Below are 21621 nucleotides of genomic sequence, written 5' to 3'. Positions count from 1 at the left end.
GTTGTGATGCTTTACAACCCCCAGTATTTTTTCTGTTTTGTTATTGTAGAAACTGTTATTAATAAAATTGTCTGCACCCTGTCAGTGTGCCATACATAATAATCTTTAGAATTCCGATGGTTGCTACCGTGGAATTAATTTTTATTTTGCACTGTATTTTTTTGTTGTTGCATTTTCCCCCTTCATTTTCCACTTTTGCATACTGAAATGTTCCTTTATGAAAAGCAGGTGGCATTACAACGAATGGCTTTGTTATCCTTGTGTGATGAACTAGACTGTGGCGTTATATAATACCAAAACTTTCTGTGTTTTTTTGGGTCATATATGAATAGAGAAGTGCATATGCAGAACTTCCTTCAAAACATCAGCATTTACCTTTTGGCTTTTCATGTGGTACAATACCTGTGAATGTTGATGTGTGTGTGTATGGTTTTATAAAATCATGTAGCAGGTAACATTTTCCATTCAGTTAGAGTTCTAGAGATTTCTTTCCCAGTGTTCTTCAGTAGTTTGCCATTGGTATATCTATGCTGTCATGTTACAACTACATCTTTCTGTGTTAAACTGCACAATGGTAGTCACAGTGGAAGATACCTTCTTTCTTCAACATCATGTTTATCATATGTGCTTTGGCCTTTACATTCAGTCTCCTTCTTTTTATTTGTTTTCCCTAGGGTAATTTAATAACTTTTTTCTTCCCTGTTCCCAACAGGCTGGCAGCCCCTCTGCCCCCTTTTTTTCTTTCTTTTCAAAATTACAGATGGTAAATCAAGCTAATTTGCAATAGTCCTGATCTGAAAAAGTTGCTGGATAGCAAAACAATTCTTTCTCCCACTACAGTGTGTTTTACAGCAGTGTGAAGTGGTCTCAGTATGTTGAAAACTGCATGTAGCACATAGGATAGTATCCTGTCTCAAATGTCCCTATTTTTCCCAAGGTAGATGAGGAAACTGCTTCACAATCTTTTTCATGTCAGAGATAGCCCTTCACTTTATTGCAAGGCTGGTTCTTTTCTGATTTCCCTTTATTAATTTGCTATTAACTGGTGTGTAGGTTGATTATTAGATATTGCATTCAGTGACATAGGGGATATAACAAGTCTTCCAATAAAGCAATGTTGGTTTTATTGCAACTCTTAATTATGACTTCAGGTTCAGGTGACCCTGTTTACCCTTTTTTAATGCATTTTTAACAAGTTCCAGTGTTTTTTTTTCTGTTACACTTCTTTCTAAGATTTCTGTAATACTAATAAGGCATTGGTTCTAGAATGTCACTCTATAGTTTTCTTTCTTCAAGGAAAACTATATTTTTGCTGCTTTTTCCTAGCACTTCTCCCTATAAGACTATCTTTTTTTGTAAGTGCACCTGTTTCTCAGTGCTTTCTTTAACTGTTGAAAGAATTGTGGTTGGGATTGGAAGAAAGTAGATACTATTTTTTCATAGCATACACAGTGGAAAATGCATGAAATTTTTAATTTAGGTCACTTTCACCAGTCCTTTGTAGAAAAGGCTGAATTGAAAGGTAATTACTGTTATATGAATAGACATTTTATGTAAAAAATTAAAGTCCATTTCTAGTATTTTTCATGGTTAACAAAAATCTGAAAATGTTACTCAGATGAATCAGTTCTATAGATCACTTTTCAGCAGAAGTTTTGCAACTAGTAAAACAGTTAGAAATACCAATTTCTAATAATTTGAGAAAAATGCACAAATCGAATAGTTGCATTCATTTTTTCACATACTTAAAATAATTTTAGCTTCCATATGCACCATAAAGCACTTTATGCTTAACTGATTTAAGTGGTGTTTTTGAGAAGGTTACGACTTAGCCTCTGTTTCAGGGTTTAAGTTCAGGACTTAACCAGCTTTCAGTCAGATACTTGAAAGGAATGAGCATTTACTCTTTCATTTTGGTCTGGCTTGTAGGGTTGCTCAGTTTGTGCTTTTACAAGCTTTGAGCTTGGCATTAAAATACTTTTCCTTCACATTTGCCAAGTGAGATTCTTGCCTGGGACATTTGGCATGCAGACAGCCAAATGTTTGCAAACAGAGCCCAGGGATAGTTCTATATTGGTAAATACAGTAGGTGTGGACATGACTCTGCAAATGAAGAAGCTGGGGCAGAGACTGCAATTTAGCAAGGTTTTCATTAAAGAAAACACTTCTCAAAGGTTGTGAATGCAAAGTGCCTTCTCCTTGGCTGGCTGTTTCAGGAAAAATGCACGACACTGAACAAGAACAGTGGAGTAATGTTACAATATGCTCACACCATCCTTCTATCTCTATGGTGGTGCATGCTTAGCTATTCTCTTCCCCTGCTGCTCTTTTTCCTCCTCCTTGTTCCTTTTTCCACCCTTGTTTCTCCTCTTAGTCATACCTTGCAGTCCTCTTCCCGCACTTCATGTAGTGTTTTGCCTTTCAACTCAGAAGCATGCATCTTCTTGGGCTGGGTCTACATTAGAATTAAGTATGAAGTGGTTGAGTACAAGACACATAATTTTAATGTAAAATATCTTAATGAAAAAATTAATAAGGATGGGGCTATATTAAGATTAGAAAGTCAGGAAAAGATATTGTCTTGCATTTTTCTTACTGTTTTAGAATCACAGGGTCATAGAAAGGTTAGAGTTGGAAGGGACCTTAAAGATTATCTAGATCCAATGTGGGCAGGAACACCTACCACTAGATCAGGTTGCTTAGAGCCCCATCCAATGTGCACTTTAACTACTTTCTTCCAAGTTGTTGGTTGTTGGGTTTTTTTCATTTTTATCTTTAAAACTATGACATTTCAGAGTAGGATTTTTTAGGTTTGATTTTTAATTTTATTTTTATTTTTTCATTGCACTGTTTTGTGTTAAGTTAAAATACACTGGTGGCTGCTATGTGAAAGCAGAGAAAAATTTAAACTAAAGCAGCTCAGATACAGTTGTGGTTAACTGGATGGTTCCGTTTCTGTTATTACTATTTCCAGGTTGTACAAAGTTACATCATCAGTTGAGTTTAAAGGCATATAGATAAATATATGTGAGCTGTTAAGAAGGATGGGAAGGGGAGTTTGACAGTTAACATTTATTGTAAATCTCAATGTAAACCTTTTTCTGTTTGATTACTAGAAACTACCCAGATGCTGTTGTAATCAATCAGATCTAAGTGTCACTGCTCTGGAGTCTGGTGCTCTGATTCTGACAAATTATGAAAAGGGGGGGGGGGGGGGCGGGGGGGGGGGGGGGGGGCTGTGGTTTTGTTGCTTTGTTTTTTTAATAACTGTGATATTTAAATAGATAGAAATCACTTCATATTACTGTGGTTATTTTGTTTCTGTTCTGACTTATTTGGTACTCTAAGGTGACTGAATCTTCTGTTATTCAGACTTGCTAGGCAATGTGTGATTTAAAGTACCGGGCATATGTTTGGGGTTTTTATTAAATGGTTTTAATTATTCACTAATGTGACTGTACTGATGAAAACGTGTTAGGATTGCAACATCTTGGTGTTCTGCAGAGGTGCACTGAAGCAGGTTCAGGTTCTTGATTTCCTGTGTTTGTAGAAAGCTGAAAACTGAGAGCAAACCAGAAGGCCTTCACTTGCTTTTCTGTGTTAGAAGTTTCTGCCCAAACACTTACTGAAATATAATATTACATGCTGAAAGACTTTTCTCTTATTTCATTTTTCCACATAAAAGTGAAGGTAGTTCATACATGACAGAAAGTCCAGTGTCAGTTTTCCCCTTGCCTTCATTAGGGCTGCAAGCCTTCTTAAGTTGGTTTCTGATTTTGCTCAGAGCAGCTTGTCTGAATTTCTTCTTCCAATATGCAACATGTCAATCTCCTCCTCAGAATCCCATTCCCTCCTATTTACAGAGCAATAGCAGTTGTTTCTCTCTAGCCTTTCCTCAGATATAGTTCTGTTGTTAACTGGAGTTTTCACAAGTTCTTGTAGCAACAAAAATATCCCAAGAGCATTTCTGAGTAAAATAGTTAATGATACTCAAAGGGGTATTTTTACTTTCTTGATTGGTTGAGCACAGGATTTTCTGAAAACCATTTATTACTTGCTTTTGGCAGGGTTCATTTCAAATGGTTCCATTTGCAGGTCTTAACCATTCAGGTGGTAAGTCAGCATACTCCTACACCCTTAGGTGTGACTACACTCCTGTACCCCTTTAGGCAGGAAAATGTGTGCAGTATTTTCAGTCTTTAAATTTTCCTGCACCTCTGAATGTCATTCAAGAGAGATGCATGGTTGGTGAACTAGGGGAATCTAGTTGGGAGGGCTGGAGATACAGGTTGTGCTTTGTGTGGAGTACACCATCTTCTTGGAGTAGATGGAGTTTGTGCCATAGAACCAGGACAGAGGGATGTAACATGGAGCATGTGCCACCAGTGAGAACACTTCACTGCAGATCTTCAACTTCTAGTCTGGGTTGTGTAAAGAACCTCACGACCTATGGATTGTTCCCATTGATTGAGGAGACTGCTATCAGAGTTGTTTAGGAGAAAACCTGTGTTTGGCATAGTTAAAAGAAGGTCTTTCCTCCTGAGAAGTGCATGTATGTGATCTTGTGAGCTTATTTGATTTAGCATTTAGTTGCCTGTTTAACTATCTCAAGATTTTGGCTGTCCAGACACAGCAAAATTAAAAATGTATGCAGTAACACTTGATGACTTTGAAATTCAAAGAACTTTCTTGACTGGCACAGTAGGGCTTCAACAGTTAGGTCTCATACGGAGTACTTTTCTAAGGGTTTAGATTTCCTTGCAGAGGAAGAATTGAAAGGAAATTACTTCAGACTAATGTATTTTATAGTGGGGAGAAATGAATAGCTTAGTGTTAGTTTTTTCTTTCTCCAGTTTCTGATAAATCTCCCCCTCCATTCTTCAATCTTCTTTCTCTTGGCAGGGAGAGACGTAATTCAAAATACACATTGTTTACTGGGAAGATTATCAAGTTGGAATGAAATTCCTCTTGACTTTATGCTAATGGAGTAATCATTGATTATTTGAAAGTGCCTTTTATATTAAGCTTCAAGTGGGTAAATCAGAGCATCATACTAAGAAAACTGAATCTGGAAAATCTTTGAAATAGAAATTGCTCAACAGAAGAATTGCATGGTTACTAAATCTGGAAAATGTATATGTATAGCAAAGAGAATAATAGAATCTTTTTCACTGGAAAAGACCTTTAAGATTATCATGTCCAGCTGTTAACCTAACATTGTCGAGTCCACCACTGAACTATGTCCCTAAGTACCGCATCTGCACATCTTTTAAAAACCTCCAGGGATGGTGACTCCACGACTTCCCTGGGCAACCTGTTCCAGTGCCTGACAACCCTTTCAGTAAAAAGATTTTTCCTAATATGCGATCTGAACTTCCCCTGGCACAACTTTATGCCATTTCCTTTTGCCCTATCACTTGTTAATTGGGGGAAAAAGTGAACACCCACCTCTCTACAGCCTCCTTTCAAGTAACTGTAGAGAGTGATAAGGTCTCCCCTGAGTCTCCTTTTCTCCAAGCTGAGTAATCCTGGTTACCTCAGCTGCTCCTCATAAGACTTTTGCTCTGTATCCTTCACCAGCTTTGTTGTCCTTTTTTGAACATGCTCCAGCACCTCAATGTCCTTCTTGTAGTGAGGGACCCAAAACTGAACACAGCACTCGAAGTGCAGCCTCACCAGTATTGAGGACAGGGGGACAATAATTTCCCTAGTTCTTTTGGTCACAGTATTCCTGATACGAGCCAGGATGCTATTGGCTGCCTTGGCCACAGGGGCACACTGCTGGCTCATACTCAGCCAGCAGTCGGCCAACACAGAATCACTCATCTCCAAGTCTGTAGTGTTTCGCGGGGTTGTTGTGACCCAAGTGCGGAACCCAACATTTAGCCTAGTTGAACCTCATGCAGTTGGCCCTCTACATGTCTCTTCTATTGTTACGTAGGTTATTAGCAGAATTTCATTGGTGGCAGCATCAGAACTTAAAGCATGAAGAAACTGGTTGTAATAATGCATCATTAAGAGGACAGTCATGTCAGGCACTCCAAATTCAGTGACTGATAATTTGAATAGAGCTTTTGTTTGCATCACGTAATTGTAAGATACCTCTTTTTCCTCTCCTTAAAGCCTTGTCTGTGTGCGAATTGTCTTCAGGACTTCCTTAAAGCCTTAGTTTTGCCTAAATGAAAGATCATAGAGGAGATATTCTCAGTGCTTAGGCTTTTTGCATCTGTTCCCATCAGACTGCAGGGGAAAAAAAATCTCTCATGTTCCTGGGATTTATCGTGTTGCCATTTGTACAGTCCATGAGGATCTGAGAACTGTTGGGCTTTTTTCTGTACTAATTGTTCAGAGATGTTGATAATTAAGTTGTTTTTCCCAACCCCTTTGTCTGTCCTAAGGAACCTGGTTTACTAATACATAAATTGGTAGTGCTTCAGTCCAACAAGTATCATCTTTTCTACAAAACAAAAAAACCCTCTAATTTATTGTGGCAAGTTTAAGGAACTAGAAATTGATGTAATTCAAGATTTTTTCTAGAAAGTATATTAAAAAAACACAGAATTATGTGGGACCTCCCCTGGTGTTTCTTTTCATCACCTAAAGGAAATATAGGTGGTCCTGCCAATCTGAACAGCCACAGGACAGCAATTGATCAAGAAGATAAATATTGTTTGATGGTCCTCTAGGTTTTTTATAACATTGACCCTTCACAGTAGCTTAAAAGATCCCTTTATCCTCTCTAAATAGATGCTTAGAAATTGTTTCATATGTAGCATAATTGAATGGTAAAATTTGTGATAATGGATAAAAATACCATAATGAAATTACTTTTAAAAGCTGGATACAATTGGACTTCTGGTGGCTTTCGATTACATGTTTTATAAGCATTACTGGTTCCAGCGTAGTTTTCCCTTTTTCTTATTATGAAGTAAATTTCTTTATAGGCACATAGGCCAAGCTGTCTAAAGATAAGTGATATATTGTGCTGGTGACTACTCTTTCAAAAGGTTATATTACTATGGAGGAAAGCACAAATTGCAACCAGATTAAAATATTAAGAGTATTGAAAGATGCTCTTTAACACCAAATTGTTATTTATTTACCTGTAAAATAAAAATATGCCAATGTCATTAGGTTTTTTTCACTCCTTAAAAAGCTACAAATACTTAAATATTTGACACTGCAGTACAGTCATTTGGTGATTGCCTGTTTTTCAAGTCCTGGGAAATGTGTCTGAAATTTTCTCCTCCTGCTTGTTTCATCGGTTCCTTTCTACTAAGTGCATCAGTTCTCAAATCTCAGTGTTCAATTTGCACCCCCTTTTCCACCTGTGTTCCCTGGATTTGCTTTTGCAAAATGAAAGAGTTTTGTCTTTCAGAGCGGGAAGGTCACAGGAAGTGATTCAGGAGGTGTCATTGATCTTACACTGGATGAAGAGGAGGATAGCTCTTCTCAAGGTAGGTGAAAAAGATTTTGCTAGGTGCAGGGGTTATTGAGATACAAGTATTAATTTATCCTTTGAATGGTAGAAAGCAATAAGCTTCTGTTTCTGTTTAGTGCATTTTATTCCTTGGTGTTTCAGTTAAACAGGAGTGTTATTAGAAAATTCTGATAGACGTAAAATACAAAATGAATTCTACTTAAATTAAAAAGGCATTAAAATTTTTACCTTTCCCTTTATTTAAATGTTGTTGCTGTCTATGCTTAAATCTGTTTGGCTTGTGGAATGATTCGAGACAATGTAATGCTGTAATATTTTTTTGAAAGTTCCTCTAGTTGTATTTAATTATTTTTTTTACTGATAAATAACAATTCTGCAGCTGATACTCAAGCATGAGATTATTACAGCTTCTAATCTTTTGTTTAACTAAAACACTTTGTGTCTAAGAGTTTAGATACCAAATGCAGATCTGTTCTTTGCTTTGGGGTTGTATGCCAAGGTTAGAGTAAATATAGTTCTGCTCTTATATCCTTTGGCAATGTGGATGCACTTCATCTTTTACAAGAATACATTTTCAGTAAGTCTTGCGTAACTGTGGCAGCTTTAATTATAATTAGCATTGGCTTAGTGAAGAATTATAGTCTTTCAGAAGAGTAGTAAGTCTGTACTTCAGCCTGTATTGCACTTAATTTTGTGTGTTTCATCTTAACTGAAAATTTGATATTTCTACTATTAGATAGATAATTTTAATTCTGTTTGACCTATAAATGCATGTCTCTGCACTGCATTCTGAAGTCCAGCCGCCAAGAAGTTTCATTCCTCTAGACAACCTCAGTAGCTATCTCTCTAGCTAGAACCTTCAAGTTCTGCACATACCTTCTTAATGTTTTGACTTGGTCTTTATTTGTATTACACAACTATAGGAAATCATACTGGGATGTGGTAGCATTTCTTTCAGTCAGGGAGAAATGTCCTGTTACCAGCAAGAAGAGGTCATGTACTGAAATACAGTGTCCGGTTTTGGTTCCCCCTTCCCTGAGTTCAGAAGAGTTGTGTTAGCCCTGGAGAGAGCCCAGTAGATGGTGTCAGGATAGTGGAAGCCTAGAGTACATGACCTGTGAGAAGAGATTGACAAACCATGGCACCTTTGGCAAGGAGCAAGCTGAGAGTGTAACAGCAGCCTACAAATACTTGGAGGATGGTTACAAAGATGGTGGACCACAGCTCTTCTCAGCAGTGCCAGATATTGTATCAAGAGTTTGCAGCTATGAGCTACAAGTTCAGGAGGTTCAAGTTGAGCTTGAGTGGGGAAAAAGTCACAGTAGGAAGGTAGTGCAGCACAGAGGGATGATGGAAACTCCACTCTTAAGATTCAGCTGGACAAAACTACAACTCATTTAATTTATTGTTGGTGACAATCCAGCTTCAAAATACAGCCAACTGATGTCCTTTCTAGCCAGGATTTTGACAAATCTGTGAATTGCTTAGCTGAATGTGTGAACAGCATCAAATGTAGACAAGCTATATTTAGGGAGCTGTATCAATTTTTTGAAACAAATTCAGTACAGCAGTGTCTTTTTAAGGTTTAAGGGTTTTTTTATAAGAAACTTTACGGCTTTGGCAGTTCCCAAACTATGTTGAAATATAATATATATATAATATAGATATATAATTTCATGATGATAGGATGAAACATTACGGAGTGAGGGGGGTGGAGAGAAAGATTAAGATTATGAAAGTAACGGGAATTGAATTAATTTCCTGGTTTTGTTTGCAGAATGAAAAATCAAAGAAATGTTATGCCAGTAAATACTATTTGATAATATGTGAATGACAGGGCAGAGGAGGATTTTAAAACTCTGTGATGTTCTAATGTCTGTTTGCTATTGTCTATAACTTCATCCTCTTTCAAAGCAGACAGCAAGAAGCAGAACCAGACACCTGTTACAGGACTGAGCATATCCAACCAGCCCTTGGCTCGACCCTTGCAACCTTCACAGCCTTCCCAGCCAAACCCTGTGCAACAGCCAGGTGTGCCAACAAGTGGACCTTCCCAGACCACCGTACATGTATTACCTACAGGTGAGTTTATTTTACATCATTATGTGAGTGCAGTGACTGCTTTTTTTCTTAAACTAGACTCTTGGGTGTTCTGCGTAGTGCTCTCCTTTTCAGGTGAATATTCTGAATGTTTGAGTCAGTTTTTAGTCTTCCATTCTAGTCAGTTTCCCATAACTTTGTTTTTTTTAAAAAAAAAAAAAGCTGGAGTAAAAGGGAAAGATAGTTCTGTTCATTTGGGAAGAATTCAGGATCAAATTAATTCCATGGAGAGGAAGAAATCCTGCTAGGGATGGTCATGGAAGTTATTAAATACACTGTTGCTTGTAAAAATGAGGGAAAATAAGCCTGTAACAGTTGCATTATTTGAGTAACTGGGGAAAATACATATAGCAACATTACTCCTAGCTCTGCTCACCTGCACTTGGCAATTAATCCTTTTGGCAGAGTGAATGGAGGGGCTGCCATTGGAGCTCCATCCCTAGTTAAATGTTATTTTGTCTGCAGTATTGATTTTTTTTTTCTTTTCTTTCTAACATAAAGAAAAATAAATCATTCAGTAGATCCTTCCAGTACCTGAAGGGGCCTACAAGAAAGCTGGGGAGGGACTTTTTATAAAGGCATGTAGAGAAAGGACAGGGGGTAATTGCTTTAAACTGGAAGAGGGTGGATTTAGATTAGATACAGGAAGAAATTCTTCACTATGACAGTGTGGAACAGGTTGCCCAGAGAAGCTGTAGATGGCCCCCTCCCTGAGAGTGTTTAAAGCCAGGTTGGGTGGAGCTTAGATATACCTGGTCTAGTGGGAGAATTCTTTTTTTTTCTGTCTTTTTTAGGTTTTTGGTTGGGGGAGGTTTTCTGTCTTCTTTTTTCAGGGGGTAGGGAGGGTTTGTGGGTTTGAGGGGAGGGACTTTATGTTTATCTTTTCTCTTTGGAATTTGAATATATCTTGGCATTATTTCAGGTGAAAATTACTGTTTATTTAGGCTGTTTTCTCTTTTCTTGCATTATCAAAAAGCAGATAGAATTTCACAGAGAATTGTTGTTTTGCATGGCTCAGATGAGTCAGTTTTCCGAAAGTGGTATGTACTCTGGAATAGGCATATCTGCTTAATGTCATGGAATTCCCTTCTAGGTTGTGGTCTTTCTTGTCTTTCTCCAGCTTCGACAACAGTGAATGTAACTCACAGGCCAGTGACCCAAACTCCAGCAAAACTTCCTATACCAAGAACCCCTGCTAACCATCAGGTGGTCTATACCACTCTTCCAACACCACCAGCACAGAACCCCGTAAGAGGAGCTGTCATGCCAAGCCCAGGTTTAAGGCCAATCAACCCCCAGTCTGGAGGTAGGGATGCTTTTGTCACAGCTTGACAATTTCTATCTGATGCATATGATGTTTGGTTTTTTTGTTTGGGGTTTGTTGCATGCACTTGTTATAATACTAGGCCTCAGTATTGAGGCAGGGGTTTTTTCCAGCTTACGGACTTGTGAAAATCTCAAGTTATTAAGAAATCATCCCCCCTGAAGTTATATGAATGAGGAAAAACTGGATTTAAGTCCTCTCATGCACTAACTGTGCCAATTAACCATCTGACTGACATGCCTGGTACCTGACACAGTAGCAGAAGGACATGTGATGAGCACCACTGCTTCGTAGAAGGATTGTTAGCAGACTATTTTGTTATTATGGGTTAAAACATCTAAGTTTGTAGTGTTCCCTTTCCTGTCTAAAAGTTATGTTTATATCATACATGCTAATGTAATTTCTTAACAGCCTTTGATGTCTTGTGGCCAGCAAATTTTCTTATTTTTTCTAGGCCCAGACAAATTAAATTTTGCACCAAATGTATCAGAAATTGATGTATGCTTGAGTTTCCTTTACTAGAGATATCACCAAGTTCATTTTGATTTTGCAAACATATCTTCCCAGTGCAGTAAATTTACTTTTCTGAAATGAGTCATAGATGTCAAAAATAACCTTAAACAATCACTTATATTTTGTTACTAAGTGGTGGATCTTAAATGTCCTTTTTTAGCTCCCCACAATTTCTATGGGCATGTCTTTATGGTCCCCAAAAAATAACTGTGGTTATTTTAACACTGTTATGTTAAACATAAATTTCCCTGTTCCAGTGCACCACACATGAGCTTACTTTTGTGCCATCCAAGTAGTGATTTTTCATCTGTATATGTCAGACTCAGAAACTGCGTTCTTGAGCCATCCAAGACTATGTAGGTTTGTGCAGAAATAACCAATTCATTGTTCTGAAATGATAGTTTTTGGAAAGGAGAATATCTGTGTATGTTTGCAGCAATTTAATTCTAATGTCTCGTATGACTGAATTCAGCTGCATCACCACAGGCTGTGAAAAATCAGCTGTGCTTGCTAAACAGAAGTTGATCAGACAGTTCTTGAGCCATCTCTCTGAAATGTCAGAGTGGGAGGAAATGTCTGTCCTCTTCAGAGTACTTGTTCATATTTCTTAAACTGCTGTTACTTTTGTGCACGTGTATTTGAGGTCAGGTTTTTCTGACCAGCAATATCTTTTGAGGGGCATCTTGGATTTCTGTTGGCAAAAGGCCATAAAAGACAAGATAGCCTCAGCCCACAATTAATTTTCTTCATCATTGCCCTTAGCTACAAGTTAGATGTGTGTGATCTACCTGTTGTAGATCACTTAGGTTGATTCTTTTTAATAACATTTTATTCTTTTGTACTAAAATGTAAAATACGTATTTTTGTCAGAAAAAAAAAAATCTTAGAGCAGTTATTATGACAAAATACACATCACTAGTGTTAATATCTACAGAATACATGCAGGAATACATCAGACATGGAAGAAAATGAGTATGTTTTTGAAGAACATGAAAGAAGTAATACACTATTTTAAGGCCTTTTCTAGGACAACTCGTATGTTTCTCGGGCAATGTCATCCAACAGCAGATCTGTGTGTAATGCTCTTCTGATCTGATGGTCCAGTAATACAACAAGTGCATATCCTTCAGTTGTCTGCTTACAAATTCTCAGAAATCAAGGCAGGTTTCCACCAAAATAAAGATTCTGCCTGACTAGACCCTGATTAACCTAATCTAAGAGCATTCTTCCCACAGAAGGTTGGGATGGATGATCTCCAGAGGTCCCTTCAAAGCTGGACTTCCATGTGTTTCTGTTAGAGGCAGTTCTGTTACTCTGACTTGAAAAGTTATGTCTGTGTATCATACAGGACTATTGTCCGACAAGCCACATAAGACATAAGAAAATTACAGTTCCTTCATAGCATTGTGCATTCCCTGTACCTCAGGACAGGGAAGCTAGCCTGAGTTAGAATATAAATTACATAAAGGCTCCATATTTGCATACCAGCTAACGACGTTTCCCATATTAACAAAAACATAATCATGTTTCTTGATCCCTTTTAGCTCTCAGGAGGTTTTGTCCTTTTCTACATTTTTCACCATCTTTGTTATACACCTTTCAGAAATGGTGCAACTGGTGTGTATTGGTTTATATTACCGTGGAGTCATAGAATAGTTTGGGTTGGAAGGCCATCTATCCCAACCTCTCTGCAATGAGGGACATCTTCAACTAGATCAGTTTGCTCAGAGCCCTGTCCAACCATGTTACTTAAGAAATTGAGGTGTAGTATACATTTATGCTTGGTACTCTGCAAGAGTTCTGGATGTTTTTTACTCCTGACAGTTGTGTCAGTTTGCTGTGGGAATGAATGAAATGGTAACTCCTGTGAGTAACATCCATCGTTGTGTCCATTCTGTGACGGAGGACAAGCTTCTTGGACAATATCTTTCTTTCTTTTTTTACCCGATACCATCCACAGCACAGCCTTCTGACATTTGAATACTGAGTGGTTATTATTCTGCTGCAGAGGAACTCGTCTTTTTCTTTCTGAATCCCAAAGTGATGTAATTCTTCTCTTCATACTTAAGCTCCCTGTATCTCCCACACTTTTCCTCCCCACCCATTTCTTTCATGGTACAAATTATTAAAACTTCATTCTGTCCTCTCTGCAGACATAAGCACTTGCTCTCTTTCAGTCACAGCTTCAGAGGATGGGAGGTGGTTTTGTTGTGCAGTGTTTGCTGGCACTTTAAGGAGGGTGTGTCAGTTTGCAATTTGGCATAATTCACATGGACCAAGGAGCTGGTCTTCCACTGTTCCATTCAGCTGATTTGAAGTACTGAATACTCAGAAATACCCTCTGTGCTTCTTACAGGTATGACAGTGCGAATGCCCCAAACAACTGCATATGTTGTCAACAACGGACTGACTCTTGGATCTGGAGCACCTCAGCTTACAGTGCATCATCGACCACCACAGATACATACTGTGAGTAGTCATTTTGAAATTACTTAATGCAATTTACAGGCTTTTCTCCACATTAATGCCTTTCCAATTGCTTCTTAGTGTGAACTGCAGAACAGTGAAATGCCTTGCAGACACTTTGCAGCCAGTTCACTTGCATAGCACCACCTGATCACCTACAGCAAGTTCTACCAAGGGTAGTAAAAAGCTAGGCAGTTTGGTAGTTTACCTGAGTTTTTCAGATCACCAGCGGCACATTGAAAAATGGTACATAAATTCTGTGCAGGTGACTTGTGGAATCAAGGGCACAGAAATACCATAAGAAGTTTAGTCATGGTTTGGCTACGAATTGGATGATCTGTTTCTCAGAACAGGAGAAAAAGGTACAGAAAAGATCCTCAAGGTTGCAAACTCCCAAATTTCAGGGTGGGTGTTTTTTTATCACTTCTGCATAACCTTAAACTCCTTTTTGTAAGTATTTGGTAACTTACTCTGACTCATTTCACATGGTTTTGTTGTGTTGAGCTTGAACCAAATACTTCGCCTGCATAGTCACTGTTGGGCAGTCACATCACTTGTGATGTCCTGAAACAGTGAATACATTACCAACAATCTGACTCACCATTCTTTCAATCTAGACACCTTTCAACTTCATACACTCTCCAGTGATAATGAGAATCAACCAAGCCAATATCACGGTCTTGATAAAGTATTCAGTCCATCATCTCTTGGGTGGGAAGCAAAGAGGAATGCAAATAGTTACAACTTAAGAAGGCATATCCTTAGTCCCACCTCTTCTCAACTTGTGCTGCTGCTCTCTTGCCTCTGCACACAGGACTTACAGTTGTGATGCTTGGGTGACTGCAGCCTCTTTGTTTCCATCTGCCTGAGGAATGATGAATTAAAGCTTCCTGCCACTGCTGTAGACTCTTGACTTTTTCCTTCTCACTCTTACGTTACTTAGGAGCCACCACGGCCTGTACATCCTGCCCCGCTCCCTGAGGCTCCGCAGCCACCACGTCTGCCCCCTGAAGCTGCCAACACTTCTCCACCTCAAAAGCCACAGCTGAAGCTGGCACGGGTACAGAGCCAGAATGGTATTGTGCTGTCATGGAGTGTCATGGAGGTGGACCGGAGCTGTGCCACTGTGGACAGTTATCATCTCTATGCCTACCACGAGGATCCGAGTGCCACTATGCCCTCCCAGTGGAAGAAAATTGGGGAAGTGAAGGCCCTCCCACTGCCTATGGCATGCACTCTTACACAGTTTGTGTCTGGCAGCAAGTACTACTTTGCTGTCCGGGCTAAGGACATCTATGGACGTTTTGGACCCTTCTGTGACCCCCAGTCCACAGATGTGATCTCTTCCCAGAGCAGTTAAAGTAGAGATCTTTGGAGCCTTTAAATCTCTCCTACTACCAAGAATTACCCCAGTTTTGGGGGGTTGATTCCATGCATGAAATTCACTTTTAAATCCACTCTCTGCAGGATTGTTTTAGACAGTTGTGTGATACACTACATGCATTCAGAACCAAAACAAAAATAACGTCTCGCCTGCAGCAAGAGAACCTGTTTTTTCTGGATAGCTCAAGTCATGGACCATTTGAAAATCTCACTTTCCCTTCCATGACAGCTGTTCCACCTAGATACCTACCTACTTTAACCAAGGGCACCCCTCGATGCCTGGGATTCTGCTTCAGAGTGGGAACAAAATAATAGATTACAGTTTGTCTGAAGCAAGACATACACATCTGTAATATCTGTCAAGGCACTAACACGAGGGCAAGAACAGATTTGCTCCCCACCACTCTGTGAGCGGGCTGTGATATTAAGGGTGATTCAAACTCTCATTATTGTACTGGAAGATTGAGTTGTCTGGTCTTATTTTACAAACTGTAATGAGCTCTATGAGGGGAGGGAAGGGAACTTGAGTCTGGCCAGGGAACCATTATGTGTGCAAATTTGGAGGTGGTGCAAAACAAATAACCCCACTACCTCCTACCTTTCCGAAATAAGAATGCTCCAATGCTTTCACCATTCTCCCTCACTCATACTGGGAGCATTCCCAGGTCAGATCTGAAACTGGATTGTAGAGACTGCATTCACACCTCTCTAGCTCAGCTAATTTCTCTGCCCCTCCCCTCATACATCCAGCCCTTTTTTTTAGATTTATTTTGTGCCTTAAAGAATAATTTCAGAAATAAATGTAGCCAGATAACTTGTGGTGTTCTTTCATTTGCTTGAAATTATTTTTCCCCTCACCCTTCTAGCCTTTCATTACCGCTTCTCATTTTCCTGGCCTGCAGTAATTATTATTTCTGTTAAAACCAGGAAGTGTAATATTTGCTGATGCTCAGTTCATTTTTATCTGCAGTATCATTCAACCCTTCCGTCACTGTAATTCTTGAGTATTTGTTTTTGTCCTTTTAGGAACATTAGAGTAAACAGAGAGTATTTTCCACCAGAGCCTTTCCCTGTTAATTTGGGAAAGCTGTATGCTGCTGTTTAGCCAAAGAAAAAATCTCCATGGTGTAGCACCATGAAAGCTTCTGCTCTTTGCACTCTGTCTAGAGGTTCAGTTAGTGCACAAAGATAAGAAGTTGGTTTCCCAGTCCTCTTCTCTAGCTCATCACCTGCCTGCTTCTGCAGACAGTTAACACTCCCCAAGCAGTTCAGAAATTATTTTAGACACTGGCTTTAAACTTGTGAGCAGTTGCAAATGTTAATGGTTCTTCTGAGTTGAGAAAAGAAATTGGTGGCTCTGCCCCACTGTCATTGACATGTTAAACTTGAGTTTTGCATTACCAAATTGTAACACGCCTGGACAAGAATGTTTATGTAAGGTTTATATTTTGGCACGTTTCAGTCCTATTCCTGCCCAGCAGAACCAAACAGTGAAGTTAGAAGGGGAAAAGTCTTTTTACTATCTGACTGCACTCTTTTATGTAGCTGGGATTGTCACTTCTGTCAGGTGAGTAATTAATTTGCTCTGTATGGAAACTTGCATTTGCAGTGTAGCAGTTTTATTGACTGGGGAAGCAAAAATTCTACCTAAATCCAAGTATCATGAGAGAAAGTTCACACTCAATCTCATGTATGAACAATGTGTAATCTTTCCTTTGAGTAAGTTGTCCCTGTATTACTGATGCCAATAATCAATAATGCCTTGGGTTTTTCTATGTTTAATTAAATGTTTTGTCTGCCTGTTTTGGGGAATAATTACTTAATAAGGCATTTAGTCTACTTACTGAAAGTTGGGTCCTTATAAAGCCAGTTCTGTAGTAGAGGTTAGAGCCGTTCATTCCAATTGATGGCTGTCAGGTCGTCTTTGGGCTTTTTTTTTTAATGTGTCTTTGAGGTGCTACTAAAGGGTCGTTGGCCATATCAGTAAAATGAGGTTTATAGTTTGGAAGTTAAACAGTAGAATACAACCCAGGCTGCTTATTTAATTGTGGCTCCAGCACAAACTATACATGAGCTCATCTATAGTTTGTGCTTGCGTTTAGGTCACAACGGTTCTTGGCTTCGTCTTGAGGCAGGGGGTGAGGCAGGGGGTAAGGGTCCTGTGTTAAGAATTTTTTTCCTTTCCTCCAATGGAGGTATTCTTAGGGATGGTCTGGTATTGTGTTTGGAGGTTTTGCAGGCTGTATCTTCAGCGAAAGAAGACTCATCTATTTACTAAGGAAAGATGTCCTTCGCAACTGAACTGATAATAAAAACTGGCTTGATGGATTCCTTTGTGCTATGTATGGCAGAGTGCAGCTGTTTTTTTGGGAAGAGATGAAATAAGCTGGCTACTGTTTGTTGACTGAAGCCATCACAGCTGTGGGGCAAAGGCTGAATTCACTCTCATTGCATCCCAGCAGAGCTGCTAAAGGTTCAGTTTCAGGATCTTAAGCAAGTCGTGGTGGCAGTGTATGTGACAAGGCACGGCTTGACTTTCAAATGTCTCGCTCAGTTTGGAGACTTTAAAGGCAGCTGATCTTAAGTCACTGACACACAGAGAGAGAACTCTGCCATTTCTGCAGAATCACTCTTGTGGTGAGCAGATCTCTGCAGGGAGTATTCACCCCATAGTCTCATAAACAGGAGTATTGCTTAATTCCTTAATTCATGGCACTTTTCCCTGTGTTTTGGGGTGGCTGGTTATTTTATTATCCTTAATCTCCTAGAAACAATCAAACTATTGAGAAACTCAATTTCTGCTGGCAATGAACATTCAGAAGTAAATTATTTCATTTATTAGATTTTATTTGAAAGTATTACCAAAATATCCAGGAATATTCAGTGCAGGTCTGTTAACAGTGTGTTTCTGAAACGTGTTAATTGTTGACGGCTTCCAATAATCCACTTTAAATATGCTAAAAGTCCCTATATGGCAAAGTGGTGGAAGGGTTGGTTTCAGGTTTTTTTTCTCTGCATTTCATGCAGCTCTTCCCCTCTTCTTTTCAGTAGTCTTCTATGAAGTTGTTACTGACAGTGTTTTTGTGTTGCCACTGAGTATGTAACATTTCAGCAGTACCACCTTGGATTAAGTTCCCCGTGTTTTAGCAAGCACAGCACCAATTCTACAGCTGTGCTTTCCATCCCCATTTGCTTTCTGGTGTGTTACAGGGTTAGCTTGTTTTCTCTGAGTGATACAAGGGCATCTGGATGTCCAGGTTGAAACTAATTTCAGTTAGTTCAGTTTCTGGTTGGAGAGGAGCCCTGCTGTGAAGTGCTGATAGCAAAATGCTGTTCCTTTCCTTACAGTTTCACTGGCCTCCTTTATTTCACTATATGTCTACACAAGTTTTACTGGATTCAAATAACTAAGCCCTAGGAAGGGGCAGACTGTAGGCACAGCATCTGCATCTCCAGTGCCAGCTTCAGCCAATGTGAGGGTGCAGAGGCAGGTTCTCCTCAGCCTGTGTTATTGCCTTGCCCTGACCAGCTTCCCAAGGAGCAGGAGTTGATCTTAGGCTTTGCTCCTTTGGATTATTTGTGCTGCCGTTGGCCAGGTTAGGTCACTGAGCACCAGCACTGAGACTCTCGCCCATCCCAGGGTTTTTAGCACAAGGCTGGATACGCCCATGGTGTCTTCCCTGTAAAAATCAGGAGTTTTACCCTGCTTCCTTTGAAAACAACAGCAAAGCCCCTCGTGCCTTCAGGGGGAGCACATTTGTAGGATCTGAGCCCCATTTTGTACTGTAACAAGAATAGTCATTTCATCCCTTCCTTCATGCTGTTTGTCTTAAATGTCCAATAAATGAGAATCTGTATTATATGTAGGGGCAGGTCAAGTCTGTTCCTGCTCCCCAAACAGCCATTCCCCAGTATTAGAGTATTTCATACACTGTACACAATCAAGCTGTGATTCTGCCTTCTATGAATTCATGAGTATTTTCATTTAGTCAAAAAAATATCTATTCAGATTTTTTAAAATAGAAGCTTGATATATTAAATCTATATTTTTTTAATTTGTTGGTTTGGGTAGGGGTGAGCATTGTATGAAAACACTGGAGGGAAAGTTCAAATAACACTGAGCCAGCCCCACCACCAAAATCTGTATTCCCTTCCAAACACCTGAGGGGAGAAAAATAAAAAACAAGGATAGCTGAGAGAAAGCAAATAATTTTCCTTTTCATCCCTTCTAAGTACTTGTTCAAATGCATCTTTATTTCTTACTGTCATTATGCAGGCTGAGCATTCTTTTTTCTCTTTTATATACATACATACATACATATATATATATATATTTGAATCGCTGTCTTAATTTAAGAGGTATATTTGTAAATAAGATCACTGGGTAGTAGCTGTTTGGGGAGTCCTGTTCAGCTTTAGTAATTTATTGGCTATTGGGAGTCAAACGTGCAAAATCCTTTGTCAGGAAACTCAGAATCTGATTTCATGTTTTGTTTTGCAGCTGAACTTATAAATACCAAAAATAAAAATAATAATAAAAAAAAAAAGTAGGACTGATTTAATGTCCAATTTAAACTGGGCAGTTGCAACATCTCCCCCTTTTTTGTATGTATTGTAGATTAGTGTGTGTGTCTGTGTTAACTGTAGTGGGGTTTTGTCTGACAAGCCTGAAATTTATACTTTGAAATAAAACTACTGGGTTTTTAGCATTTTGAGTCATCTGTGCTTAGTTCCAGACATCTCAGGGGACAGCTCATTCAAAAAGAGCCCAGTGCATGCTCCTCCTCTTCAGTAGTGTTTCCACCTTGCTAAACTGACGTTGAGCAGCAAGAGTTTGGCTCTAGGTCATTCCCAGAAAGTCAACTGCATGATGCTGCCCTCCCAGAAGCAAGAAATGAAAGCAATGCTGGAAAGGCACCTTCTAGGCACCTGTGCAAAGCAAAGAAGGGCTGTGTGTCCTGGACAGACAAAATCCAGTAATTTGCACCCCAGAGTTGCCTCAGAGAAGCACAGAAATGGAGACCAGACTGCTGGTGCTACTCTCCTCTCCCTGCAAGAGGCTCTGAAAAAATGGTCATTCTTTTAGCAAGAAGCTTTGGACAAAGTACAGGACATGACTTGGTTTTTTACAACACCTGAAGTGTTACACCCCCCTGGCCATGGGCTTCTAAGCCCAGGGGGCAAACTAGTGCACAGATCTAGTAGCATCAGTCGAGGGTAATGACATCAGGGATAATAAAAAGATATTTTAGTGCAAGGATCAAGAAAGTCTCTGTCCCAGGCCCTGTTGCTTTTCAAGGACAGAAGCCGGGTTCCGCACTGTGAAATACGTTGTGCCACTTAGCTGAGAGCTGAGGAACTGCCTTACCAAAAGGGAGCCTGGTAAAAGCTGCCTCTTGGACACAGCCCTGGTGCTGAAATGTGGAGCACTCGAACCAAGAACTTAAACTTGACATGCCTACCCTAAGTTAGTGCTGAGTGCATACTTCAAGGGCATATCTTTAATTTGTGATGGTAATAAGTTGTTTCCTCGCACTTCCTAAACTTGCTGCAGGTCACTGACCAAAAGATGATGGACTGAACACAATCACACTTGAAAGTCCTGAGCTTCTCAAAGTGCCTGTTTAGAAAAAGAGTATACACACTGCACATAGTTTAGACCATTCCATTTCTCATAAAATATCATGTAACCACTCTGCTAACACAGCCCTGTAATTGCAGTTTGTGCTGGTAGAAAGCCCAGTGAGTAAGTGAACAACCAGAGCACTCACTCTGTTTTGCTGCAGGGTAGCTTTGCCATCCACTCCATGGCATGTGTGGAAAGAAGAGCTACACCCTCACAGCAGAATGTACATACAGCAAAGTGCACCTGTGTAGACGATCAGTGCTTCTACAGAAGTACAGAAACTCAAACAAACAAAAGACCCAAACAACAACAAAAAACTCCACAAACAAAAAAAACCACCACAACAAAAAAGACCCAACAGGAATGGGATGAGAAGCAATCCAACCCAGCAGCACAGCACTGGGCGCTGACAGAGGTAAAGCTGGTGACTCTCCAGGGAGCTCTGGCCAGTCTTGCCTAGACCAGCACTGGTTAGACCTTGTAGGGGTGTCTCCTGCTGGAGGGCAGAGTGTGTGTTGCCCTATGGGAGCCAAGGCTGTGCATGGTGTGACCAGTACCGTGTGCTGAACTGGGAGAGAATGTTACAGATTTCAGAAGAGGCGGCTGGTAAAGGAAGCAAAAGCTTCCATTAGATGTAACTGGGAGGCGGGGAAGGAGGTGGTGGTGGTGTCTTGCTGGGTGGAGTCTTCCTCTAAGCAGTCTCTACTGACTGAACAGCAGGTCTCCCTTATTCCAAGAGAGGACTACCACAAGGATCTCCCATTGCCA

General features: G+C 39.7%; 1 protein-coding gene across 1 annotated transcript in view; it reads left to right on the top strand.

Annotated features, from left to right (window-relative positions):
* ATF7IP (activating transcription factor 7 interacting protein) overlaps positions 1–15428 on the top strand; it is a 44604-nt gene extending 29176 nt beyond the window's left edge. The window contains exons 10-14 of the mRNA XM_010003835.1: positions 7379–7457; positions 9356–9523; positions 10662–10847; positions 13735–13847; positions 14788–15428. Of these exons, the coding sequence (XP_010002137.1) occupies positions 7379–7457; positions 9356–9523; positions 10662–10847; positions 13735–13847; positions 14788–15204 (963 nt within the window). The 3' untranslated portion in view covers positions 15205–15428. The remainder of the gene's footprint in view (positions 1–7378; positions 7458–9355; positions 9524–10661; positions 10848–13734; positions 13848–14787) is intronic.
* Positions 15429–21621: the final 6193 nt, after the last annotated feature.

Source organism: Chaetura pelagica, unplaced genomic scaffold, assembly GCF_000747805.2.
Source record: "Chaetura pelagica isolate M959 unplaced genomic scaffold, ChaPel_1.0 scaffold281, whole genome shotgun sequence".
In the NCBI taxonomy this organism is placed as follows: domain Eukaryota; kingdom Metazoa; phylum Chordata; class Aves; order Apodiformes; family Apodidae; genus Chaetura; species Chaetura pelagica.
This window is presented reverse-complemented; position numbering and strand designations above follow the sequence as displayed.